Genomic DNA, 27,677 nt, shown 5'->3' with positions numbered 1-27,677 from the left:
TTTTAAGAAAAGGGTTATATATCGTTAGTCAAAAATGACCATTTATACAGGAAAAATACCCTTATAGATCTATATGATTGTATTGTATTGAATGCTTTTATTGTCATGACACAAGCATAATGTCTTCCCTTTATACAAAATCATTACCTGAAAGAAACTAGAATTGTACAAACTGTACCAAGATCACAAATACACAAATGTATTGATGTTAAAAACAATAATAAAGTGGTTCAATTAAACAACCACCAAAGCACATTTTGGATGTGGATAAAGCAGATTTTATATAAATTGAAGCCTAAGCTGGTAGTATGAATACACATAAGCATCATGTTTTGAATGTTATTTTGTCTTTTTGCAACCTTGGTCGTATTGACACATTTCATAAGCAGTTTTAGGAAAGTAACTGGCGGGAACCCGTTTGTCTTAATGAGTAACAGGACCCGATTTACTAGATCCACGGCTCCCAACCCTCCCACACTCGCCTGAGCACATTGGCATCCGTGGCTTGATCGATTAGACAGTCCACCTGCTTTTCCACGGACAGACCGGAGGACTTTTCTCTTGCACGGACGTTGTGCTCCGGCACCCCCAGGGCGACCGACTGCATTCCCTGGAAGGCCGGGTCCTTTTCAAAGCCCAGTTTTAACTCCTCACTGTCAATATGGAAACATCTCATCAAGCAGGCAAAATAAAAAGTAGCACAGTTAACATTTACAGTTACTACTAATTAAAACAGGGGTAGGGAACCTATGGCTTGGGAGCCAGATGTGGCTCTTTTGATGGATGTATATCTCTAGCGCCTTTTTTAAATCATAATTTTTCTTCATTAGACTCTTCTACATGTATTATCTCATTGATACTCATTGATTAGCAACAGTAAAATAATGTTTTTCAAAAGAATTCAGCCTTTTTTTTTACTTTCAAAGTGTTGAAATGATTAATAAATGCACACATTATCATGTATTTTAACTTTTAAATTCTGAGTTTGATTCTCAAGGCATAATGTTTGAAAATATGAATTGTTTATGGCTCTCTTCCTCCAAAAAAGGTTCCCGACCCCTACATTAAAACCTCACTTCAAATCAACACCCACCTGGTTATAAAGGCAGGATTAGCACCCTCCAGTTTCTGCCTTGCAAAGTTGACTTTCTGTAAAGGATACCAGTTGATTTCTTTGGTATCCACACTCTCCTTCCAAGTCCCACCTTTCTTTAGTTGCTTCAATTCAAAATTCTGGTGAAGAACAGACACATTATGATTCAAAAATATGGTCCAATGACGCATTTTCCTTCGCATGTGCAGACTTACCTTCCAATCTAGCGATGGTTCCTTAACAAACACATCCATAGTATTGAGCAGCAAGTCCGGTTCGTTCCTGTACGCTCGGAGCGAGTGCGCCATGACGCTCTGGATCAAACCGGACTCCTTCATTGGTCGCATCAGATTGACAAACTGTCTGGTCAGTCGGAAAGGCATAAGTTCGGGGACTGGAAGGAACTGGAATGAAAAGGCCAATGAACCTTAGCTCCTATCTTCCAAGTGTTGAAATCCGTCTTATCTTAGTACCTGTGTGGCTGAGCCGAACGCATGACCGAAGTCAATGCCGATCATGCCTCCTGTTTCCGTGTTGATCATGAAGTTGGAGAGATGGCGATCCCCGATGCCAAGCACCCAGTGGCTAATGCACAGTAATGCGTGAGAGCTGATGAAGTGGGATCGCAGAGAGAGAAAAGCCTCGGGACTGTTGCACATCTTGAGGAAAGCTCTCCTAACAATTGGGGGAAATAAAATATCCGTATTGTCAACGTCACACGTCACCCTCGTCAACCCATCCGAGTAACGAGCGCACTTACTTGAGAAGATCTGCAGGCACGCCCTGCAGAATTTGGGAAAAATTGTTGACGGCATCGGCACGTTTTGCTTTCCTGCCAAGGAATAGACACACCGTCAGGAATAGCAGGCTCAAACTTAAACAGTATTCCAAGTACTGTATTTTCACGACTATAAGATGCACAAATAAGTCTTAAATTTTCTCCAAAATAAAAAAAGGGCGCCTTATAATCCAAAAAAAAAAGGTCATTCATAATGTTGTGATCCTTAAAGTCGTGAAAATATGGTAGTTTATAAATAATGCATGCATGTACATCTATGTGTATGTATATATGTGCTTAAATATATGTGTATGTATATATGTGTATGTATATATGTGCTTATGTGTGTCTGTATGTATATATGTTCTTATATATATGTATGAGTAAGTATATATGTGCTTAAATATATGTATGAGTATTTATATATGTGCTTATATATGTGTGTGTATGTATATATGTGCTTATATATATGTATGAGTATTTATATATGTGCTTATATATGTGTGTGTATGTATATATGTGCTTAAATATATGGATGTGTATGTATATATGTGCTTACATATATGTGTATGCATATATGTGCTTATATGTGTGTGTATGTATATATGTGCTTAAATATATGGATGTGTATGTATATATGTGCTTATATGTGTGTGTATGTATATATGTGCTTAAATATATGGATGTGTATGTATATATGTGCTTACATATATGTGTATGCATATATGTGCTTATATGTGTGTGTATGTATATATGTGCTTAAATATATGGATGTGTATGTATATATATATATTTAAGCAACAGGTATTTATTTATATATTTATTCATGTATTTATTTATTACTCTAGGGTGTCTATTGCTGTCTGTATTCTCACCCTCTTGCTACCGTGACAACGAAATTTCCCGAATACGGGATGAATAAAGTTATCCAATCCAATCCAACCCAAACTCACCTGTAAGCTACAGCATAGAGTTTTACCCCAACCTCATCTGGTTTTGTGGCAAGGTCAGAAAACCATTTCCTATAGTTGTATAAACAGCTAAAAGACACACAAAAAACACTGTTTTAGAATGACAGAACATAAAGAATACAGCATATATCTCAAGTCTACTTTTCTGCAATGAGTTTCTCCTCTTCTGTCATTGTGGTTTTCAGAAAGTCCATTAAAGTACACGTGTGCTCCATCCATTCAATGAGTCCAATTCTGCCAAGAAGAAAGAGAGTTTTTTTTAAATACAAAGCAGCCATTGAACAGAATGTACATACCTTGTATTGAGGGGAATGACTTGATACGTGCGTAGTTGCAGCCCCCTGCGAGCGCATTCCGCATCTCGACTTAACAACACGTTCATGACGGTAAAAAGCTGCTCGATGCGCTGATCCTGCCTGAGGTCCTCGCCACCCTTCACCAGGAACGGGTGGTCGCGCTCGTCATCGCCGCGGATGATCAGACGTTTGGGACGGCGGATTGAAGACATTACCTTCACCTGAAGGTAGTATTGATGATGAAAAATTGGCAAATATAAGTTATTGATGTGTCATTTTGTACATTGGTGAAATGGAAAAGATCATTATGATCATTATGATGATTATAATGCAAAATTTTAGGATTGGATAACTTGAAGCATCCCGTATTTGGGAAATTTCATTGTGGCAGTACGAAGAGGGTGATTAATCAAATAGGGTGAGTTGTTTTTTCAATAATTATTCAAGAAAACATTTGCACTAAAATTTAGCAAATAAATGACTGATTTGAATACTACTCATACTTCAATTTTAGATAGATATCCCCCCTCAATGTGAGAATTATTGATGACTTCTGATTCTTACTCTCTCATCAAATCCAGAAATTTTGGCGTGGTATTCGGGCAAAGGTTTGGATCGGCCATCATATTGACCTAGAAGGAAAATAAAAGCATGAGAGGAAATGACAGCACCAGGAAAAACATCTTTTAAATTTGAGGATATATATATATATACATTTTTTTTTTTTTGGACAATTAAAACAATTGTGTTTAATGACCTTGACCTCCAAAGCACTGACTGACCTGGAATCTCCAACTCATTTTTGAATGGGCCTGCCTGAAATGTACTCAGCCAGGTTGAGTATTCCTTCACATTCTCAGGTCCCTCCTGACTCGGCTTCATGGATATTGCCAAAGTGTCCATCTTTTTTCTAAAACTTTGATCTTTTCTCTTCTTAAAGAGCTCACTGCCTTTCTCTCCAAGCAAATTCTCCATTTCCTTTGCAAATTTCTGTTGTCAAAATAGCAATCCAACAACATTAACCAGTTCTGCTTCATTATTGCTATAAATCATTCTAATTACCAATAAAAAAATACTAACTTTAATAAATTTCTTGCGAAACATCCCGTGACCTTCTTTATTCCAATCCCCGAGTACCGAGTACAATTCCTCGTACAGGTTGTCCATTTTTTTCTTGTCAAAGTCTTTCTTTTCCATTTCATTTTTCACATTTTCCCACCAATCCTGCAAGTACAAACACGACCAAAGAAATTATACAAGAATATGTCACCAGTTTCATTTAGTCACGTCTTAAAATTACCTTAAAAATCATATCGGGGTTGGTGAGTTGTTGCAACGCGTCCACAAAGTTTTTGGCAGCACCTCCGTTGTCAAGTATGCCATTCATCCTTTTAATACAAAAGCAATATATATATACATTATATTATATGTATAATCAGAAGAATGAACCTGATGGGAACATATGGTTAAGGTCACCTGTTGACAAATTCTCGCTGTCGGTGACCTGTCGCCGATTCCTCAAAGTGATAACTTTCCCGACTGATCATCAAAGCGTAAACCAGAGCTTGAGGATAACATTCTGCTATCTGCTCGATGCTGTGCTGCACGGCCACGGCTTGAGGTTTGTCCAATAGGGCCACCATTTGACTGATCCAACCAATCAGCATCCAGCAGGGGACTGACGTCATCTACGCACAAACAAACGGAATCTTAGATGTTTGGAAAGCTGTGAGTTTATGCTTTTTTTTGCTATTTAACAACTATATTACGGCACCATAAAGTCAAATCACTAAGGAAAATTGATTAGATTAGATGAGATGAGAAATTAGATTAGATTAGAGATTATATTAGATGAGATGAGATTAGATAACAAATATATTCTGACACCATAATGTCAAATCCCTCAGGAAAATTAATTATATTATATTAGAGATTAGATTAGAAATTATATTAAATTAGAAATTAGATTAGATGAGACAACATTGTCACAGTAGCAAGAGGGCGAGAATACAGACACAGCAAAAGACATTGTAGACATATATAAATAGGTAATAAAAAAGTTAAAATTAAATAAATGAACAACAATGTCCAAGATTAAGACCATTTTTTTACTTTACTGAAAGTTAATGATCTACTTTAGGATTCAAAAAAAACATTTTTAACCTGATTTCAATGCATTGTTAGGTCTACAACTCCCTAAACCAAAGTAAAAATGTGGAGGGGAAAAAAATCCTACACAAACCTTGTTTGTCATCAAATCCAATGTTTCCGAAGGATACAACTCAATGATCTGAAGCAGACGAGGGAACTTGAAACGTGCTTCTTCTGAGTTCATCACCAGGGCTTTCAACATGCTTTCCACGACATAAACGGGCAGTGTCAACATGTCCGGAAATGGATTTTCTACAACAAACACATTTACCAAATTGAAATCTAGTTTTTAAACATGCTGAAAGTATTCCCTAGGAGAAAAAACATGGATTTCCTAAATTCCCAAACTTACCATTGCCACCTTGATCCTCCTGACGCAGCAGTTTGTCACAGAAATCAGCTAAACACATATACGTTTCCACACCTTCCCCTTTATAAGTCTGCATCTCCTCATCAGCTTTTCTGGTAGCATCACGCATCAGAGCTAATGCTTGCAATTGTAGGCCCACTTCTACTTCCTAGAATAAGAACATCATTGACAAACAACTTCATGTACAGGAACCATATGAAACACTGTCAACCGTGTCAATAATATAATTGTCCTACCTTCATATTTTGAACAGGCCAAGCACTTTGTGAAAGTTTGACAACTTTCTCTGCTTTATCCGCTTCAAGAATTTCCAAAACGGAAGGACTTTTGCGCACAGCCATGGCCAAAATGTGGAAAGATGTTCCTTGAAGGATCTTTTGTTGTCTGTATACTTCAGATGAGGCACTTTGGCATTCAACCTGAATATCATCTGCAGGAAAAAAATATGGATTCTATTATATTCAGCTTGTGAGTTGTTCAATTTTATAAAAAAAGAAAAAGAACCACAGTTATATAATAAAAGCACCAGAGAATATGAAAAAGGCACAAATAATTGTTAATATCTTGACCAGCAAAGGAATATATGAATAAATAAATAAGGGTGTTGTTGGTGTCGATGGACAATTCATCTGGTTGTTCAGCACCATGGACAGAGGTCACATCTGTGACTTGAATTGCTGGGATTGGATGGAATTAAGCTATTGCTCTATTGTTTGCAGAGAACACACATTGCACAGTAAAGCACCATTGGCAACTTTTCTAGTGAAATCTCTTGACCTTGTGTAACAACATCAGGGCTTCTTAGGTCATCTGTCCTGTATGAACAGATACGACCTCTGTCCATGGTGCTGACTGACCAGTAAAACAGTGATTTGGGGAAGCATTAATTCGGTCTATTTCCTTTGAAATTTTGTCTTTTTGTTCCTTAAAGAATTTTAATTTGCTGTGAATTCCAAAGAGAACAACTTTTGGAGAAGGATATTTTGTATTAAAGAAAGAAAAAATGCCCTGAATAAACAGGTAGTGTTTGTTTGCTAGTGTTGTTTTTATTCTGAAAATGGTAGAAGAAAAATTTAACTCAAAAAAATGGAGTTGTGGCCTTCACTTACCCAAAAGTGGGACAATCTTCAGCATGAGACTGATTTGTTCCAAAGGACCCAGAGTTTGGCTTCGTTTATGCCCATGACGGCTAAAACTATGGACCCACTGTTGGAGGCGCCATTTTCTATCGGTTTTGGCATCTTTGTGAAGTTCTTTCATCAGTTTGTTGGCCACAGAAAAGTTATTCTGAAAGCAAAATAGGTTATAAGTTGAACTGTAATGTGGTAGCAAACAGTCGTTTTGGTCACCTGATTCCTGGCGCTATCAGCCATATGTAGCTTCATATTGAACTTGCAGTTGTTAACTAAAGTGTTTATGTCATCTGCGCTGTCTTCGTCATCCAACTCCATGCTATTGCTGTCTGCATTGTCTTGAACTTTCTGCCTGATTTTGTCCAGGAAAAAACATCTACAAAAGGCGATAAATCCAGAGGTTTTTGATCTCATCTTATGAAATAATCATAACAATAACCAACCCTCTTTTCTTCTTCCTCACCGAGATGTAATGATATCATCCCAGATGTTCACCGGGTCCATTTTAGCATCGGGATATCGTTCCGTCCAGGTACGTATGAGCCGCTTGAGGGATCTCACGGAAACTAATAATGATTCACAATGAGTATTAAACATATTGAAGAAAAATAAAATAACCGTATGTAGCTAGATTCAAAGATTTATACACTGACTACCAAGTCTGCCATTGAAAGTAACCCCCCCCCCAGTTGAAATTAAATTACCAAAAGGTCCAATATATAATTAAATACACACTCCTCTTAATGGAGCTATAACAAGTAGTCTTAATTTGAGTAACTAAATGAAGTCCAAATCTTTTCAAGTCAACTTTATAGGTTTATTAAAAAGCACATTTTTATTTGAGCATCACTATGCAAAGTTTAAACATAAACTCAGGAATTATAATTCTGTTTTAGCATTTAATGCTCTTTTGAAAGTGCAATTCTGGGTGATGTGTAGGTCAAAATAAATGTTATCACACACCTAAAATCTTTGGGTATGCATTAAATGTTTTGTACTTGTTGTCAAACTAATTTTCTCACCTTCTCCTGTGATAAACTGCAGAAAGTCCTGGATTTCCGTCAAGGCCTGCACTGACTGCAGGATGGTAAGACGACTTTGAGTCAGCAGTGCATCTACGCTGGAGTAGCTCTGGATGAGATGAAACAGGAGTAAAAACACAATCCCGCCATGAGACGCAAGTATGAATGATCTCATTAGCCTACCTCCACAAATAGCTGCATGGCAGAGTTGGTGTAGTATTTAGCGCGGTCATAGTCCTCTTGTAGGATGTAGAGTAAACTTAGTTCTCGGCTGTAGTGACTCTCCAGAAGCTTTTTACGCTCCTCCGACTTCATGGCTTGGTCTATGAAGCTGAGAAGACTTTGGTCTTCCTCGCCTAGTTGCAAAAGCTTGAGCATGCTTCGAATCATGTGCGGTAGGTACATTTCCTGAAATAAAACATGAATAATCATTAGTACTGCTTGCTCATAATACTAATACCAATCTTCCCTCTTCCTGGCCCAGTCCTTTTATCGTGGAATGCTACTTTTAGCTAGTTAAAACTGTTTCAGCATTTGATGAATGTGTTTAGATTTACAGTAATCCCTCGATTATCGCATTTTCACTTATCGCGAATTCACGATTGTGATTTTTTTTCTGTTATTAATTGTTAAAAGTGTTTTTAAAAAAAATCAGGTTCATAAATATGTGAAAATGCATGCCGAAACTCATAAGTGGAGGTAACTTTTGCGACTTGGATTCAGCATTGAAGAAAAACATTTTTTTTTAATTTTTTTTTCAAAGTTCATAAAAATGTGAAAATCCACACTGAAACTAATAAGCATAAGCCACTCTTGCTACTCAGCACTGAAAAAAAGTTATAATAGGGGCGACCCCGCTTCATGATTTTTAAATTATCGCGGCCATGTTTGGTCTACATTAACCGCGATATTCAAGGGATTACTGTACCATTTTGCTTGTTCAAGAAGATGAAAAAAGCTCACTCACCTTATAGAGCGGCTCTAGCCACATGTTCTCAAGGTTGGCTGGTGTAGTTTCATTGATATGAAAGGTGGAATAGTACTGAAGGGATTCCCAATCAGTCAAATGATTGTAGGCGTCCATTGCGGCTATTTCCCAAAAGTCTTTCTCGGATTGGGTGGGTTCGCCATCGGTCCAGTCTTCAGTGTTCAGAGCCTAGCAGTGTTGGAAACAAGACCGAAAAATGACTAAATGTGTATTGATGGATGATCTCAAGACAAGGGGCTGACATGCCTCATGGTAAAGCTTGGCAGCTTCTGAAAAGTCAGTGTTAGCTTCAGCCTGAAGAGCAGTACTGGTGATTGTCTTGGTCCCAATTTTACCACCAAAGATGGCACGTACCACGTCATAATCCTCCAAATCTCTGTAAAGCCTGTGGCACAAAGCAAAGAAATATAGTACTCGAAATTGACATCAAACGTGAATGTGGACCAAAATAAATGACTTTATATGGATGGGGTGGGCAAACTTTTTAGTGAACTCTTGTTACCTTGCAAGGTGAACCCATTTATTGGTATCTGGAGGGATTTGTACACGTCCCCGTGACTTTTTACGAGGAGGTTCATCTTGTAAGGCAACGTGCAGCAGACCTTCTTCTAGTAACAAGACCCCCGATGGTTGCTGGAGACTGGCAAGGCATGTAGAACTGATGAGTGATGGATCGATATGCAGCAGGTCTTTATGCCGGTAGCACATGTCCTTTCAAGACAAAATGATTCGTTACTGTCAGGATTTGAGTTCATATTATTATACATTAGGGTGTAAAGAAGAATACGCTTTGCTTTACTATTAAACTGACTTTTCTTATTATTATTAGCATCATATTTGCTTGCAACAAAGTCAACGCTTTGCTCCTAATAATCTTGTTAAATCTAAATAAAGACAAGCCAGAAAAGCATTGGATTGCTGAGAACTGAACCCATGCAAAAAATCTCCAAAGTTTCCCGTAGTTTGTCTTTATTTGGTCCTGTGAGCCAGATTCGAACCAGCGACCTAATCTGACAGTTATTCCACGAATGCAACAGCCACAAGTGCTTTTCAAACAGATATAAAAAATGACAAAAAGTGTTGTTATTGTCACTGTCAAGGCCTCAAAGGCAAAATAATTGAATTAAATAGACAGTCATTGCATTTATACTGGAAACGAATGGGACATCATTAGTCGATGACAAAAAATTACAACCAGAAACCTTTTTTTTTTTTTGCAAAATGCCCCTTTGTGTACATGAATTATTCTTAAGGTAAAGTTTCATAACCTATGGCATGTGCCCAAACATACCTGCACACATGCTATAAATGGTGGGAAGCAGAGAGTACTTTGGTCAAGGAATCGATTCAAAGTGCAACGGAGTTCCTCTTTAATTTCAATTGCCCGCTGCCAGGATTTCTGGGTCTCCATTTCTTCAAGGATGCCAGTAAAGAGTGAACTGAACAGTTGCTTGGCCAAAATTGGATCCCTCTAAAAGGAAAAGGATCAATTCAATGCGGTAAGTATTGTGTGGTGAGAGTAAAATAATGGCCGAGTTTACCTGTGCAACCGCTTGAAGGGGAGCAATGAGACTGCTGTATGGAATTTGGACATCTGGAAAGTCTCCGACTCTGTAATTGCGATAAAGAGTCACCTGAGCCTCCTTTTGCAGTCTTTGGTCAGCTTTTTGCTCCTGCAGATCACAGAGATTTACTCAATATGTATGAAGAACATTGGTGATGGAAATGTATGTATTAATGTAATAATCATACTACTTTTTCCACAATAATACAATATCATGGCAGAGTAAGTGTAGTTTAATACTCGCACTTGTAAAACACCACATAAAAGTAGTAGTGGTAAATTTGAGGAATATTATGATCACTGTATATCATATAGTATCATTAAAAAAAAGTTACATGTACACCCTAAAAAATATTTCCTATTTGCTCAAATACCATTTTAACATACACAAAAAAGAGTTTTTGTATTTATTACCTTCAGACGCTTTTGTTTTTGGATTTCTTTTTGGGCAAAAATGCGGTTTTCATCCTGGTCCTTTAGAAATCTGCGTCTCAATTGAAGTATTCTTTTACGTTTCTCAATCTCCACTTCTAACAAGACACAATAACTTGCTTTATTCAATGTCCATTTTAAAAAGATCATCGAATCAAAGTTGACTGACCGTTTGCCGGACCGTCCACTTGGTCCGTTCTCGCAGTGAGACGACGTTGACCAAAGTCTTCACCTACTGGCCGCCATGAAGCACGTTGTTGCCTTGATACTTTCTTTTCAAACACCATCAAGGAGGACACTGACTCAGACATTGCATAGTCAGCAAATGAGTCCACACTGCTACCAGTTAGCCAGTTATACGCTGTGTGTCGTCCTAATTGACCTGCAAGCCAGAAACCATTGTCACTTATTATCAAGATATCTATGCACTAAATATACAAAATATCTGTATTTTTTGAAAAAAAACGTGATTTTATTTTTGTACTACCTGGTGTCTGAGTTTGGGTAAATTGAAGTGATGCTTGAGTGGCTCGAAGCTTCCCTTTCATGTCTCCTGATTGGGACTGGGACACACTTTCAGGGTTTTGGGAGCTTTGTGTTTCAACAAACATTGGTGTCATTACTGTATTCCTAAAGCGCCAGTTGGAATCTATCAAATAATCCTATTTGGAGGAAGGAAAACAGCTTCAATATCAGTCCAATGCACGGCCTAATATTCAAGCTTAAAGCAGTGAGGAAAACTACCTGGAAGGTGCACTCCGAAAGAGGATACTCAAAGATGTTTCGTTTGAAATCGGGACTTTGACTCGTCATTTCCAACAATAAATTGGTTGCCAGGCTTAAGAAACATCTTTCTATTTGGCATGTATATAATGAATTAAGCACAGTCAACATTCGCTCTATAGTCGTCTTTGGAAGGCGCTTTTCTTGACTCCAGAAATTTTGGACATACAGCCTGAAATGAGGGGAGGCAAAAAGAAAATGTTCAAAAAGGAATACGCTGAGAGACAGAATTGACATTTTAGAAGAGATGAATAATTTAAAATGATCATTTTCAGGAATTTGCCATAAAATGCAGACCGCAATGGCCTCGACTGAGCGTCTTTTAAATGATGGATTTAGTGCTTACTGAAGGCCTTGGTTCTCTTCAGACAATCCTTGAAGTAGCGTCTCTTTGGCCGTATTCAAAACCTCCTGAGATGTATCGTCAGCCATGCTCTCTTCATCACTGGATGGAACAAAATTCGTCAGAGTAACCCAAATCCAAATGATTATTCAAGTCAATTCCATTTCTGTTCGGTAATTAGTACTTGTAGCTTAATTTTGATAATTTTTTTTTTAATATTAGCATTTGAAATAATGGCCCTGTGACTCAAACGACACCAAATGCACATTCCTGATTTTATAACATTACATTTATTTAAATATATATACGGTTGTAATGCTTACCTATAGTTGTCCTGGATCCACATGAGGATGTCATACATTTTCTCCCGGCACACAGGTGAAGGGTGGGAGACAAACGATGTGACGGCGCCAATGAACTCCTGAAGTTGAGGCGGAGTCAAGCGAGCCAGAATTTTGTGGATGATTTCCAGACACACTCTCTGCACTCCTTCATCCCTGAGTGGATGGAGAGAATAATAAGAATAACATGATAAAACTGAAAAGAGAACACCACTCTGAAATACGTGGTTTATAGGAATTAAATCATGTGAAAAAGGAGGATAATGGTGAAAAATAAGGTCAAATTACCACATAGGACCAAAATAATCTATTACAAGGTATTATTTAGTCAGTTTAAAACGAATCACTTACCTGTGGCTCAAAATCTGAATAAATCCGGTCGTCTTAAGTTGTAAAAATATGTCCGGGATAACATCAGCCCGACTCAATATGCACTCCAAACAGTTAATTTTTAATTTGCCGTACAATTTTGGCAGCTCGTAGAACACAGACGTGACAAACCTGCAAAAGAAAAAATAATCCACTCACTACAGCATTGTAATACATAGATTTTTAACAAAGCATAATAAAGAAAGTGATACTGACCTATCCATAAATGGAGGAAAATGTGTAGAAACTTTATTCACACAAATAATGAACTTGTCTTTCATCTGTTTTTTCTTCAAAGTTGTTATCTGATTTGCAGCAAGATCGAGAAGTTCTTGGTGATGCTAGTAGAAAAAAAATGGAAAAGTTAAGTTCCATTCTATTAAGAACACAATGTCAACTTATTCTTCATATTTAACGTTAATAAAAATCTCCTACATCTGCATTGTCAGTCATGTTCTTCAACATAAGCCCGATGATCTCAGCAGCGGCAGAATATACTTCTTTATACTTAACAAAAGTAATGTTATTGGTGAGTGACGATATGTACCTGTTAAAGAAATGCATTTTGATCAATACTTGGTTTACAAAATAAATGATGAAATACTTCTTAATATACTATATGGCTTTACCTACTATACTGAATCCCACAGGAGTCATCATAAGCAGAGAGGTTGTTAGCCAGGATGATTCCAAGCAACTGAAGTCCAATAGAGTTGTCTTTACTTTCTGGGTCCGTGGCACGGAAGCGCTCGTATATGAGACTTAGAACAGAAGTCATAGTATGAGTCATGTTAAAGGTCTCAAACACTAAATCAACAGAAATAAGATCAATAGCGTTGCAATCTCACCTGTGAGGTACGTAAAGACAGTCTTTCCAGCACTCAACCAGTGTGCGAATGATTTCCAGGTTATGACGAAACACAGACCTCTTTGGATTAAAGCTATGCTTCATCAGAAACTCTAACAGGCGATTGGCGAGCACTTCATCCTTGACATCACCCTGTGACAAGAAAAGATGGGTACCATGTTCTTGAGCAATGACTTGAATTGCCGTTTGTACAACACAGAGAAGGGAAACAATTAAAATATACAACCTTGGGTCTGGCGACGCTTGTCCAAGACAGTACAGTAACCACAATATCCACAACCATAAAATGAATTCCTTCTCCTCCATTGTTTCCAGATACAATAAGTTGTAAAAGTGGCCCCAACCAGTGCTTGGCATATGGTCTAAAGACCTGAAGATAATAGAAACGTAATACATAAGATAAACAAAAACAATATTTACTGGAATCACTTTTGATAGGATTTCATTTGACCTTTTCAATAAACACAAATCCAAATATTCAATGGCTGAGACAAGCACTTTTTGTATAACTTGCTGTTAAACAGTTCAATAAGAATTCCATTTTAAAAAATTGGTTATGCACTGGTTCCATCTTGTATTATACATTGGAATTTTGCCATTCAGTTCCTTATCCCCCCCCCATCCATCATGGCTCTAAACTTTCGGTAACACGACACACAATCCCTTCTGTGTAATAACTTCTCCTTTAATGGTGGAGTGTCCAATCAATACCATGCATGTCTTAGGAATGTATCAAATATCAAAGTACAAAATGGCAACTAGTGCAGTAATACTTACTAACTTAAGAAAATGTACAAAATAGGTCATGCATGATGAATAGAGTGAAAGAGCGTCATATCAAACTCACAAGGTAATTAATAAATAAAAAATGTAATAGAGGACAGGAGTAATAAGTCCTACTAAAGATAATGTGGAATACGGTAAGTTTATTTACCTCCTCTGTGTTGATGATTAGCTTTGCAAGGAAGAGCCTTATATTCAGGGGTGTTGCTGTATTCATCAGTTTTCCATGAAGAAATTTCATCCATGGAGGAAGGTCCTTAGGCACAGTACCCTATTTCATCAACCAAAGGAGAGTCTTTACAAATGGTAATGCCAGTGTCTTTTTTTTTTACATTTCAAACATATAAAGACAGACAGACAGATATACTATACCATATTGACCTGATCAATTTGGGGAGTTATGTTGTTTCTTTGCATATGACCAATGAGTGCTGTCATGTTTGCCATACATTCATGTTGATTTAGTTCATCCATTTCCAGGTCCACAGCTGCTTCTGGGGGATAAGGTGCCTCCTTTTTCTGCCCCTGGTATAATATACGTATAAATGCAAAAATAGGATCATGTGATGAATATAGAGGAGGGAAAAAACAACAACAACTCACAACCTTTGCTACAGTAGGTCTCACTCCTGAAGTCTTCTGGGAGTTGTAGGAAAAGCTTTGAATGCCAGTGGAAAAGTCAAACTGACTCATTTCCTCACTCAGACTGCTGTCAGCCATGTAGGACTGTGAGGACAAATATACTGGGGCCTCTTTAGACACCAAAAAAAAAAAGGAGTCAAAACGAGATCAAATGCAATGCAAAGCTAAAATTGTGAGGCCACTACAAAATAAATATAAAACAGGGATACAGTTGAGAGTAAGTACCTTCGTTCTCTTCGCTCACTTCTTTTCGTATCATGGTATATTTTTTCTTTCTCTCGAGAGGGACCTGCATAAAAAAAATTAAATTGTTGCCTGATATCACTTTTCTAAGTCACAAAAATGTAAAAAAAATACTACCTCAATGACAACTGGGAAGTTGTAGGTCCTTTTAATGTCAATGATATTTTCCAAAATGAATTGGTTCTGTGAAAATGGATAAAAAAGATAATACAAAATGTATTTGGATAGTTATTTGTGACAATTGCCCATGTGGGGTTTGTTAGATTTATACAGTTTGAACGCACCTTTTCTGGTTTGTCACTGAAAAGAAAGCCATTGTAAAATTTGAGCTCATTAAAGCTGCAGCTGATGGCAGCGATGGCACAGTTGTATGCAGCGCAGTGGAATTGTCTCCTGAGTTCAAGGAGCTGAGTTTCGCCAGCCATATTTTCGGTGAATGTTTCAAAACATGTTCTAAAATAAAAGTTGAAAAAAGAAAAATCATTGTTTAATCAAGGAGAAACGAATACAAAACATCCAATTGTCAGATTTCCTCTTTAACATGTAGTCGTGTTCTTACTTGAGCAATTTCTTAGACAGTTCATTCCCTTCTGAATTGTCGGTACCGCAGAAAGCCAAATTGATGCGGGATTGCTTGGAATAAACTTCCTCTTTGGGTAGCCGTGAATACAAGACTTCCATCAGTTTGAAGCAGCCGGTCTTTTTAAACAACTGTGTCTCAAATGCAGATTCATTTGTCTGAAATTCAGGACATTGTCAGCCCATTAAATGGCATTACAGTAGCATAACTAAAAAGAAAAATGTCAAACCTTGGTGAAGCGTCCAAAAAGCAAGGACATTATGCCCTGAACATTTGCCACAAAGAAGTCAATGAGTGTTTGGGGGCTACAGTGACAGACGAGAGGTAGTAGTACTCTGTCCATCATGGCTTGAAGTACACTGCTCCTTGGCAAGTCACCCTGCTGGATTACTGCATGTACTGTAGATAGCAGCTTTAACTGCCGTTCACTACTTGCCCTGATTGCACAAACACACACAAAAACAAATAGATACATTCTCAATGTGCATAAAGAAATGATTTTTGTGCAAAATAGTAATTAAAAACAAAGGAATCTACATGTAAAGACTTCAGCAAGTTGAAAAACAGTTAATAATGCCATAATATCTGGTCACCCTTGTCTGGCATTACCCTTTAAAACTGCATTGTCAATTTATATTGTTAAATTGAGTTCTAGTTTTACAATTTGACTAACCTTTTAGCAGTCCTTTGGAAACATGTTTGGAATTGCTCTTCCATGATGTGCTTTTTATCTCGGCAAAGAACCCCAGCGAGTATCTTGAGTAGAAGTGGGCTCTGAGAAATTTCAAGGGCATCTAACAACTATAAGAGAAATGGGCTTTAAGTTTATAAAGCAGAAATACATACATTCTCAGCAATTCCACGGTCTCTACAGTATATAAAAAAACAAGCTAAGAAAAAAATTCAATGGCATATTTCAACATTTGCCTTTGAAAAAGTCATTTTCCAGCTATCTCTGATCAAACATCAACACTCACCTTTCTAATACAGTCCATGTAGTTGTTGCGGTGAAGAGAGCCCTTTACAAATTCATCAGACTCCATAGGAAAGTGGTTGGCCACCATGGTTTCGAGAGCTTCCTCCAGCTCAGCTAGTGGCTCCTCCGAAAGGCTCGTAAAAAAAGGTAATACCAGCAACGCTTGATTCTAGAGAAATGAAGGGGAACTTTTTAAATCATAATAGGAGAAACGGACAAAGGCCCTGTTTCAGTTCTATTCCATAATAAAATAACCAATTGCTGCCATGCCACTTTTGAGTACACAGTAACAACTGCTGTGTTTTCTAGAGCATTTAGAATAATATATTTTCAATTTCTGCAGGGAAATTGACTATTTATGTGCAACAACATGGGTAATTGAAGAAATAAGAGTCGTTTTTTGACTTTAAAAAGTCAGCCATCTTTTCATCCAGACTTTAAAACCAAAGAGAGATGGAGCTTTAACCACTTCAAATCACTCCAAATGAACTACATCACATGGTTTTCATGTGAAACTATTTGTACCTTGAGATTAAGTGGTAGACACGAGTCGACCAAGAGCGTGGTGAAAGTAGAAAACACTGGTTTGAAGCCTTTGTGGTTGACATTGGAGCACACAGAGGAATCAATCTGAAGGGAGAAAAATTGTGATTAAAAAAAAAAACAGTATCAGGAGACACAAAATAACACAATTGCCTACACAACTCCAAAACAAATATTGTTGTAATAGTTAACCATTAAAAGTGACGGGAAAACTTCCATGTCAGATGTTAAATTTAAATAACCATGGTACACATTTTTTTTTATTGTTTCAACTACGGCGAAGCAACATGAACACATTACCTGTATAAGTTTTGAGAGTAGCAGAAGTGTAGCAGTTTTACTCTCCGAGTTTGAAGCATGTCCACCCCACCACGACTGCACTCTATGCCAATCTCGTAACACTTCCTCCACCAGCTGTTTTCCTTGACTTTTAGGACAAGCTCGCTCTCGAAAACTGTAATCCAGCATGCCATTCAACAACACGCTGACCTGAGAGAAACAACAACAAAAAAGGCGAGAGTTTATTTTTAATAACAATGTAGCAGTAAAGAAAAGAGCAAAAATATTGACCATGCTAGGGTTGAGAGAGGACGCCATCATGAGACGGGGTACTGTAGTATTCATGTTTCGAAGCAGCTCAGTGTTAATGACCGTCGGGAAGAGACTGTAGAAATACTCGGCGTGAGTGTAGTTCAAAAAGCTCTGACAGTGACTTCCTGACAGCAGTATGTCCAGTAGCTGCTCACCCTATACAGAAATGCACAAGACCAAAAGATGGATAAATAGTCGGAACCCAACCGTGTTAAATTCTAAAAATGAAGTTTACCAAGGCACTAACCATTTGAGTGAGAGAAAAAGCAAGCTGAAGGAGGCCCTCAGCTAACTTCTTGGTATTTACATCCAAACATGGAAGTGTCTTTCTATCGCCAGGTTTTATAGCATTGTATACCGCCATCAGTAATGATTTTGCAGGATCAGCATTCTGTATTACAATGAGAAGAAAAAAATAATAGTTAATATCTAGTTATTGTGCTTAATGTTTGTGTATAGCCTTTAAAGACAAACAAAGTTTAGTACTTTACTACTCTGCAGAATGGCATCGAGGAAACCAGCTTGTTGAATCTGCTTACAAGACGACAGAAGCATTTCATGGTGTCTATGGTGCCCAGACTGGTAGAGGTCTATAGCACATAGTGTCTCAACACTAAAGATTAAAAAAAATGTTCTTTAGACAGAGTAGCATGTTACAACTTTAAAAAAATATTTTGATGTGTACTGTACATTTAATTTACTGGTATCAGCTTATATACTGTGCATTTGGTTGTTTCTTATGTTGTGAATATGTGATGTTCGTGACCGGACGTTTGGTCGCTCAGGTGAATATAATTTTGAGAGCTGGTTTCAACAGTAAACTCTCTGTCATGTTGTCAAACGTCCGGGCAACCAAACGTCCGGGCGACCAAATGTCCGGGCGACCAAACGTCCGGGCGACCAAACGTCCGGGCGACCAAACGTCCGGGCGACCAAACGTCCGAGTGCATGTGATGTTATGTTGAAATACCTTTTATCTGAAATTCTCTTCTTCACGCTACATTCCAGAAGAGCGCGGTACGGTGATGCCATCAACGCTTTGAGAAGCTTCACACACACTTCGGGTAACTTCTTTAATATATCCACATCTGCTATGTTGAAGCCCACAGATGATGGCTCACAGACCACCATGGCAGTCATTTCAAAAAATATGGGGATGAAAATAACTTGTTCCAGGAGCTGTAAACAGTGATGGAATGTTCAAGCCGATGAGATGAAAAGGGGGTAAAAAAAATTAACCTCACCTTGTAAAAATCCTGGTCTCCTTTAACGAGGACCATGGTGGTAAACTCAAGAAGACGAACAATGATTGTACATTTGCTGTAGTTGTACTGTTCTACCTCTATCGGACTAAATTGGGCGTTCTTCTGGCCACTGTGGAAGCAGCTCTCCGCTGCAGCCAGCTCTTGCGTTGCAAGCTCAGTCAAAAAGAAATGGAGAGCTTTCAGAAAACTTGATTCTTCCTTGCAATCTTTGGTAGAAAAGAACACTCTTTAATTTCAAGTCTAGTTAAAAAGCAAACCACGTTAAAATGCAACACTGGTAGGCAAAATAACTTACTAAGCAGGTGATTAGGCTTAATTATATTGAGGCTGATGAAGGTGTTATAGCAGTCAAGAGCAGCCAATAAAAGGTCCATCCACTGTAGAGTGGCTCGAATGCTAAATGGCCCAACCAAGGCTTTGAGAGTAGGTTGGGAGAGCAGACCTGCACCCTCAAACTTTGACACCAGGAAACCCATGCCACGGCCAGTTAGCACAGCCTCCAGCCATTGTGTTGGAGACTTCTTTCCTAAATTTATATCAGAGTGGAAAAAAAGAAGTGTTATTTTACAGTGTCATTTTTCACAATTATTAGAAGATCTCACCTGGGAGAAGAGGCACAAATTCATAAAAGAGTTCCAAACATTTGTGGCGACACTCAGTCTCAGGTCGGCCACATTGTTCCAGAAGCCATAAAACCAAGTCTGACAAGCACAGCTTTTCATCAGGTGGAAATCCCCTGATAAAGGATAAAGCGGGAAGAGGTCACTTTTATGCAGGAAAAATGTATTTAAGCAGATATCTTCTGCACATATGGAATTTAAAAAGTTAAGACAACTGGGAACAGTTGCTCAAGGGTTGAATACCAACCTTGGGATGCGTCTTTTGGCACTGTGCTGATTAAGAGCAGGGGCCTTGTACTTGATGATTCGTTTGAGATGATCAAGAGCAAAGTTGCACTGTTGCTGCGTACCTGCCAGTCAGAAAACCGGTTAATCTCATAAGGATATATTTTTTTTACTCCTTGTTTGCCTGTCATGAAATAGAATCAAGTGTAAAATTCGAATTTTTTGATAGGAATGAGCATGAGATTCCACCCTAAGCAAAAATTTCAAGAGAATTACCCATGGATTGCTCATCTGTGTGTGCAAGAGCCAGGCTCTCGACAAAAATAACAAGCACTTCGAAGATGAATTGCTGCACCAAGGAATCTTCCTCCCTGGAAGAGAAAAGAACAAAAAACAAAACAATTTTCCGATTCATACCACAAACCATTTTGGAATGATCAAACTCATCTATATAGAGAAAAAAAAATGGAAAACCCCTCCCACCTGAATTGCCTGTAGATACTATTGAAGGTTAAAGCTGCACCCAGCCTTTTAAAGCCATTGGGATGTAGAGCCAAGCTATAGATCCGCTTAAACAATGACTTCATGTTTGTCGGGGCCTTCTCTTGCTGTTTGGGACTAGTTTGCTTGATCGACCACTTGACAAACTCTTCGATGCAGCGGCCAGAGAAATCCCTCAGAGTGCTGTCCTTGGAATCGACAACACCGTCCTAATAGGTAACAAATGAAATTGTTTCAAAAAAAAAACTAAGAAGCAAAGAACACTAAATGTCCTAAGACATTATATGTCTATCTGCTAATTTTGCCAAAGATATTTTAACCCAATCTAAGCACAGCACACTTACTAAAATGGCTTCAAGTACCGCTACAGTGTCTTGACTTTCAAACTTCTTGTTGTTAGTAAACCAGTGGATTAGTTGCATAACCAGTGGTTCAAAAAGCTGCCTTGTTACCTGAAAAAAAATCACAAATGTGTACATCATCACACTACCAACTTTTAAAACGTAAGAATGTGTATTTAAAAGACTTTGTCTCAGACAATCTTAAACCAGTCTGCCATTGGTTGACATTTTGCTGGCATGAATGTTGATTGCAAAGATTTTATAATATAATAGACAGGGCACCTTAAAATCCAGTGTGCTTTATATATAGGAAAAAATAAAATGTGTCATTCATTGAGAGTGTGCCCTATAGTGCGGTGCGCCTTATAGTTGTGAAAATACAGTAGTCATACATACCTGATCAACATCACAAGCTAGACGCAGCAGCACGGGAAAGAGTCTTTTGTGGAGCTTGTACATCGGTGGTAAACGGTTCTCTCCTTCCACCATTTGAGTACTCTTACCAACCATGTAGAGGACCAAGCTGTGGAGTAGCTCACAAGCTGCAACCTACACCAGAGTTCAGTCACAAGGAAAAAAAATGGGGATTAATTTATTGACAGTCAAAAACTACATGCGTATTGTTGTTATGCATTCATACTTTGGTTTGTCTGTCACTTGTAGAGAGGGCAAGTTCACTAATCCGAGGAAGGAAAGGATCAAGATAGATGACCGGTTTCATATCGCTGAATGGAACAGCAAAGTTGAGCCTCTTCTCCGTGTCCCAGGCGACAAACTTCTTCATCATCTCCTCTGCCGAGACTACTACGTGATGTAAAAGAGAGCCAGGAAAAATGTCATTAGCTCAAAAGCAGTACTAAAAAGATGATTTGCTTGAATTTGATACCTGTTATGAGGTTTCTGTTGAGTTTCCCACCCAAGTGACCAAGTAACTTCACCACCCTGAGTCTCACCTTGGAAAGAGGAGCCTCCTCCTGCATCCAAAAAAATGGACAATTTATGGTTTACCATGACTCTTTTGATGTTTGAGTATTTTATTGTATGTTTATGAAGACTTCTGTACTACCGTGGAGAACTGATTGAATTTCTTTAAGAGTCTTGTCATCACTCTGCTGTATCCAATGTCACTTCTGGAGGAGGAAGAGGACATCACCTCCCATACGCTATCGTCTTGGTCTAAATCAATAAATAGATGGGTCTTTCATGGTTTTTTTTTGTTTTTTTAAGTGGCTTTTAGGCTATTTTCTTGACAAAACAAAGTCTTACTGTTGCTGGAGTTGCTTTTAAGATATCCATCCAGAAGAGGGAGAACAAGTTTGTAGCAATGTTGCATGGTTTCCAGAGGAATGTGCCTTGACCAGTCCTCCAGAGCATCAAGGGCTGTGTTAGCCAAAGGAACATGGCTAAGACCCAATTTCAGAGCTGCCTGGTAAAGGTAAAGTGAACATAGGATTATTTTTTAGACATTTTTTTCAGTCAACATTTGCTTAATCTTACTGTTAAGAAAAAATTGCATAGCTTCAACCAATGTAATTATGATGTCAATACTTTTGAAAACTCAATTTACATGCTGTTTAATGATCCAATATTTTCAATATGTGAACAACACATTCCATCAAACCACAAAATACAAACATGGAGCCCACCCACCTCTAAAGCAGGACAGTAGACCTTGACATCTGCAGCAACAATGTTGTGGTGCAGTGATAGGACAAATGTCAAACAGGATGCCAGCAGCTCATCTTTGTACTGCTTCATTCTCACACAAACCTCTTTTCCAAATTTTGACAAGAGTGTAAAACAAGCACTTTTAACTGCATCCATCTGAGTTGAAGTTAAGCTTTTGATTTCCACGTCCTATGAACAAAAACTTTATTACTTGTTGCATTAAAGCATAAATGAGCTCAACCCAAACTTCACTTATATTACCTGGTAATACTTAATTTTCTTGGCAATTTTCATGGTGATAGTCAGCAACTTGTAAAAACCACTAACAAGTGGGTTTCGGATAGAATAGAGGATAATTTTGTGGCTGAAGGGGTACATCCAAGTCTGGAAATAATCCACATGCTTAAAAAGCAAGAGCTCACTACACAAAGAGAAACAAAAAAAAAGTTTTAGGCATGATTGGACACAATAAAATCAACATTATTGTTTTTCCAGTGGTGTGCTAAGAATACAATTACAATTATTCGTTGCTATATATAGTATTTAGTTATGTGTTAGTGGATTTCACAGTTCAGAAATCTATCTTTATTATTATTTCCATCACTTTGTGGATAGAACACTTGTTTTACATGTATTAAATTACCTGCAAAAGTCGACAAGATTAATAAAAGCTGTGAAGTCTTTCATCTTATTGGGCAAAAGATGAGCAGTAGGGTCCGAGGAGGGAACGATATGAGACATATCATCATCAGCCATCTGATAAGGAGGAGGGAGAGAAGTACCATAGAAGAAAGTTTGAATACATTCATATTTCATGGCCATAACTAATGTATAATGTTCAGAGTAGACATTTATTTACAGTAAGCACCAACCAACACTTACTTCCTCTCCCATTGTGACTTTTTGTAAGGACAAGTCTAATTTCTCGATGATCTGAAGAAGTGATTTGACTAACTCATCATAAAGTATGTGACTCAAGGACACAAGTGTGGCATTGTGACCTTCAAAAGGACCATTCAAAAATCCTGCACCCTATGGAAGCATGTAGTACATAAATCAGAGCTCCACTGAAAAAAGAAGGAGAAAATAAAGAAGATGTACCGTCAATAGATGACAATCCAGTAAATCTTTGTATAGGGGCAGGTAGTTGCTACTGGATGGAATCTTCCCCTTCCCAAAGGGGACTTCAGATAAGCCTGATGAATGGTTTTCAGATCCTTTAGCCTGTAAAAAAACATTATAAAGAGATTTCTGCAAACCAGATATGTCATAGTTATATATCTAAAAAGAAGAAACATTTAACTTACATTCGGGACCATGATTGGCTTGGAACAGACACGAATCAATCCTTGGTGCACTAAAAATGCAGAAAAGTCCAATAAGGTCAATAGGACATTCAAAAATGTTTTTTTTTAATTGTGCATTACTTTATTTTAGCGTTTCGGAATGTGCCAGTACTTTTTACTTTAATGATGAGTAATGAGTATGTTAATCCTTTAGTCCTTTTTTTCTGTTTATGTTTCATATGTACTGTTAACGGATGCACTTTTTTATATGTATCGTATCTTGTGCTGACCCGGCCCATCTGTCAAATTTTTAAAGTCAATGTGGCCCCCCGGGCCGAAAAGTTTGCCCACTCCTTGTGCTAGTATCTCACCGTAATGTCATTTTTACTTTGTACACTCTTCCATTTATTTTAGCTGTTCTGAACTCAAGTCAACTTACCAACAGAACTAATGAAATTCCACAAAACAGGTCCTTTGGAGGCCACTGCCACAAAAACTTTGATGATTCCTTTGCAACAAGCTTTTTGGACTTTGTCACTGTACTGGGGGTAGCTGTCAATCTGTACAACGAGTAGACGTTCCAATAGTGGTGTGTAGACTTCTGGAACCTGAGGGTTATACCGAAGAATTTGAAAATGCTAAATCCAGATATAGATTAAAGCACGAGTTGGCAAAAGCTTGTCTGTTTGATTTTATGACCTTATCCAGGTGAATCAGAACACTAGCTATGGAGTCAAGGAAGCTAGGCAATTGGTGGAAACTTTCATCCTCCCCATCAGACTCAGTCAGGTACATCTGTTTACAGCGTTGAATCAACTCCATATACATGAATTCCACATCTTGCGGGCAAACTTTCTTGCATGGCTTAAAGAAATGAAAAAAAATATTTAAATACATGCAAAACAATTCAAATTTAAACCAGCCAATGTTCACAATTGCCTTAAGTTCCCCAACTTACAGCTGCAAAAAATCCATATCCGCGGATAGCAATGGACAATTCTCTGTGGGTTGACTCCATAGTTTTAATAATGTTGCAGAATTTTTCCATGAAGAATTTCAACTCGCTTTTATGCACCTCAATATTTTCTGCCACAAGCATTGAAACCTGATAACAGAGGTGACAAAAACATCATCAAAACTTTGTTGTAAGAGCTCTACAAAGGATGAATTTGTCAAAAACATGTTTGTCACCTGCTTGAGAAAGGCTTCCATTGCATAGTAACTGGTGGTCTTCATCTCATTGTTATGGTGACCACAGAGCTTGAACATGGCATCAAAGACCTCTCTGTAATGAGTGAGGAGGCAGCTACTTAACTGGGACGCATGCCTGGCAAGCAATCTCAGCGCAGCTGTTTAAGAAAAAAAATGCAATTAGTCATTCAAAACAGGTCAATTTCTGACCTTTCAAATTCATAGTGCCACAAAATTCAACTCACCAAAAGGGACAGCATATCGATTTATTTCCGTCTGGAACAAAAGAATAAAAATACTCAAAGAGAAGCATTAAAGACCAAGTAGCCTGACAGTAATGTTCTAACAATGCTCCTAAAAAAAAATACCTTTGGGTTTATAGCCTTCAGACAACACTGAAAGATTTCATTGCATGTTGCTGGATCTGCAAGTGAAAGTCACATAATTGTCATTAATTCATAACCAAGTTATAAACGGATCTAACAATATTCCCATCTAAGTTTTGCTCATCTTAGTGCTCACCTTCCTCCATTGTTTTAGGGAAATTAACCATGAGAGCATTGATTCCTCTTAAACATCCCGCAACTACAGTAAGTTTAGGTTGCCTTGTTGTTGATGTCATCTGCAAAAATGAGAGAAAAATACAAATGTATCCTTGCATAAACAATACATCTTGGAAGAAAAAAATAGGCCATATTAATTAATATGACATGTTAAAATTTCAAGTATTTTCTGGCCTTGGTGGAGATTAATTCCCTTGTTAATTTTATTTTAAATACAGGTTCAAAAGGGGCGATAATAGAATTTTTCTTTGCGATGTAATACCTGTTCTTTGAGTTCCCCTCGATACGCTTTGTAAAGTTTGTCCGAATAGTTGACCATGTCACTGGGGTGAACCTCTGCAACAACTCCAAGCAATTCATAGATGGTGCTAAGAACTATTCAATAACAAATAACAGGGAGTTAAACTAGTACATGTTTAAAATAAACAATTTTTTGGCTCACACACATACACATACCTGTATCTGGAAGTTTTTGACAAAGTTCACTGTAAAACTTTGTGAAAATGCCACCAATTCTCAACTCAGCTGCCACAGTAGACGCTTTTGTTGTTAGGAGAACCTATTGGACGAAAATGGTTAATGGCGAGATATTCAAAGATTGATAAATTCTTTATTCATTAAACTCTCACAGATATTATTTTATGATTTTGGAAAGCTGTGGTACTGATAACGTTTTACATAACACATTTTTTGTCAAAATCACAAAAGAAACCAACCTTAATAAGCAGCTCCAGAATCACAGTCCTAGATTTAGCTGCTTTTTCCTTTGTATACGCTATCATACATGTGTCCTGAAGGAAGGATAATAACTGACATTAATAACTAAACAATATTGTCAGAATATAATTTGGTGTCCAAAGAAGACGTACTTTGATTTCAATGGCGTATGTTTTCTCCCACCCTTTGACCCTTGGAGAAAGTTTGTCTAAAAATGTATTCAAAAAACACAACGTCTTAACTCGAGCCTCCAGAAGCTGTGGAGAAGAAGAAAAATTTAATAACTTCTCAATATAAGATACATTATTTTCCAGCAATATCTTGGTTTGAACCTCATTTTGCTGTAAAGATTTCTTCAAGAAGGTAAGAAGTCCGTAGTCTTTTGAAAACAGCAAGGATATCTGTAAGGCTTTAAAACAAAATGAAATGCAAATATGTTAGTCTGCAAATTGAGCATCAAAGCTTGTCCTGGAATCGAACTTGCGACCCAAGAACTGTGAGACCAACACACTACACACTTCACCACAGGGTAATATATAGATAAACAAAATTGTTGCACTAAAATATTCTGTCTGTGCAGACAAACATTTCTAAGAGATTTAACGTGCATTATATTTTCTTTTTCGTGCAAAATATTTTTTTTCATGCAAAATATATATATATATATTCATGCAAAATATCCATATATATACTTGGCAATTTAGAACGTTTTTTTTCAACTTAATATTTGTATAGTGGAATATCATCCATTGATTTCATGATTTAGATGCATCGATAAATGAATAATTGTGAGCTTTGGATCAAATATCGTATCGTTTAATCGCGATTGTAAACACACCAATGTAAACATAAACAATGACCGATCCTTCAAAAGCAATTACTTTCCAAACAAGGACCCTTGATCTGAGTGCCCGCGATGCATTTGCAACATTTTCCATCAGATATTTATGTGTTTACCAAGTTGATTGTCGGTGGGTGTCAGCATGCACATCTGCCCCAAGTCTTCCACAAGATATTGGCATCTCAAAGACGCATATTGAACATCATCGTCCGCGAGGGATTCGTGGAGTTTCAAGAGGATCCCATGGATGCCTCCAGCGGCGTTGATTTGAGACATAATTGACCTCAACTAACATAAACAATCATAACTACAAGGATTGCATAGTCACTTTTATTCAAGTGCGTGCACAATGACTTGAGGAGCGCACTTTCTTCCTTTCGTTTTATTTACCGGAATACTACGGAAGAGGAAACGCAACATGGATTTTCAAAATAATCATCGCGTTTATCCTAATCAAATGATCACTTTTTTTTACGTGTCATCTTTTAAATATTCTCTATATTTTGTTTATTTCAAAAAGAGAAACAAATCACAAATTAATAATAAGCAATGATTCTTCTTCACAACTTTTTTCTATTGTGTGGAGATGCCCTTCTTCA

The 27,677-nt window shown here is 37.7% G+C and overlaps 1 protein-coding gene across 1 annotated transcript; it reads right to left on the bottom strand.

Annotated features, from left to right (window-relative positions):
• Nucleotides 1–77: 77 nt before the first annotated feature.
• On the bottom strand, nt 78–27,635 carry prkdc (protein kinase, DNA-activated, catalytic subunit). Its single transcript, XM_077735984.1, has 85 exons — nt 27,195–27,635; nt 26,570–26,646; nt 26,390–26,494; nt 26,237–26,311; nt 25,977–26,079; nt 25,783–25,895; nt 25,480–25,579; nt 25,326–25,381; nt 25,203–25,233; nt 24,958–25,115; nt 24,725–24,871; nt 24,466–24,630; nt 24,206–24,374; nt 23,788–23,837; nt 23,582–23,704; nt 23,363–23,512; nt 23,124–23,236; nt 22,742–22,901; nt 22,463–22,669; nt 22,079–22,238; nt 21,879–21,988; nt 21,699–21,786; nt 21,453–21,616; nt 21,209–21,361; nt 20,816–20,923; nt 20,454–20,680; nt 20,247–20,341; nt 19,993–20,095; nt 19,728–19,861; nt 19,421–19,651; nt 19,105–19,331; nt 18,831–19,039; nt 18,347–18,473; nt 18,108–18,251; nt 17,840–18,016; nt 17,570–17,758; nt 17,252–17,356; nt 16,728–16,895; nt 16,424–16,551; nt 15,980–16,187; nt 15,730–15,908; nt 15,455–15,623; nt 15,288–15,353; nt 15,153–15,216; nt 14,892–15,037; nt 14,667–14,810; nt 14,437–14,556; nt 13,729–13,872; nt 13,483–13,634; nt 13,264–13,395; nt 13,070–13,181; nt 12,851–12,975; nt 12,617–12,766; nt 12,248–12,421; nt 11,928–12,026; nt 11,543–11,753; nt 11,286–11,460; nt 10,968–11,180; nt 10,781–10,896; nt 10,344–10,475; nt 10,094–10,273; nt 9,305–9,513; nt 9,049–9,187; nt 8,782–8,970; nt 7,998–8,222; nt 7,815–7,923; nt 7,256–7,358; nt 7,009–7,168; nt 6,769–6,946; nt 5,896–6,089; nt 5,642–5,807; nt 5,381–5,541; nt 4,615–4,826; nt 4,439–4,526; nt 4,219–4,362; nt 3,921–4,128; nt 3,703–3,770; nt 3,139–3,359; nt 2,984–3,076; nt 2,825–2,911; nt 1,854–1,925; nt 1,567–1,768; nt 1,309–1,497; nt 1,094–1,233; nt 78–653 (listed from the first exon to the last, which is right to left on the bottom strand). The coding sequence occupies exons 1-85, from the start codon at nt 27,352–27,354 to the stop codon at nt 449–451; spliced, it is 12,282 nt and encodes a 4,093-aa protein (XP_077592110.1). The 5' UTR covers nt 27,355–27,635; the 3' UTR covers nt 78–448.
• Nucleotides 27,636–27,677: the final 42 nt, after the last annotated feature.

The sequence above is a fragment of the Stigmatopora nigra genome, chromosome 16 (genome assembly GCF_051989575.1).
Source record: "Stigmatopora nigra isolate UIUO_SnigA chromosome 16, RoL_Snig_1.1, whole genome shotgun sequence".
NCBI classification, from domain to species: Eukaryota; Metazoa; Chordata; class Actinopteri; order Syngnathiformes; family Syngnathidae; genus Stigmatopora; species Stigmatopora nigra.
The sequence above is the reverse complement of the archived record's forward strand: the minus strand, read 5'-3'. Positions and strand labels throughout refer to the sequence as shown.

Coding starts and splice junctions, on each gene's coding strand:
- prkdc (XM_077735984.1), bottom strand. CDS start 27,354: ATGTCTCAAATCAACGCCGCTGGAGGCATCCATGGGATCCTCTTGAAA. Junction 11,461..11,542: donor TTTCGGAGTGCACCTTCCAG/GTAGTTTTCCTC, acceptor TCCTCCAAATAG/GATTATTTGATAGATTCCAA. Junction 11,181..11,285: donor TACCCAAACTCAGACACCAG/GTAGTACAAAAA, acceptor TCTGGCTTGCAG/GTCAATTAGGACGACACACA.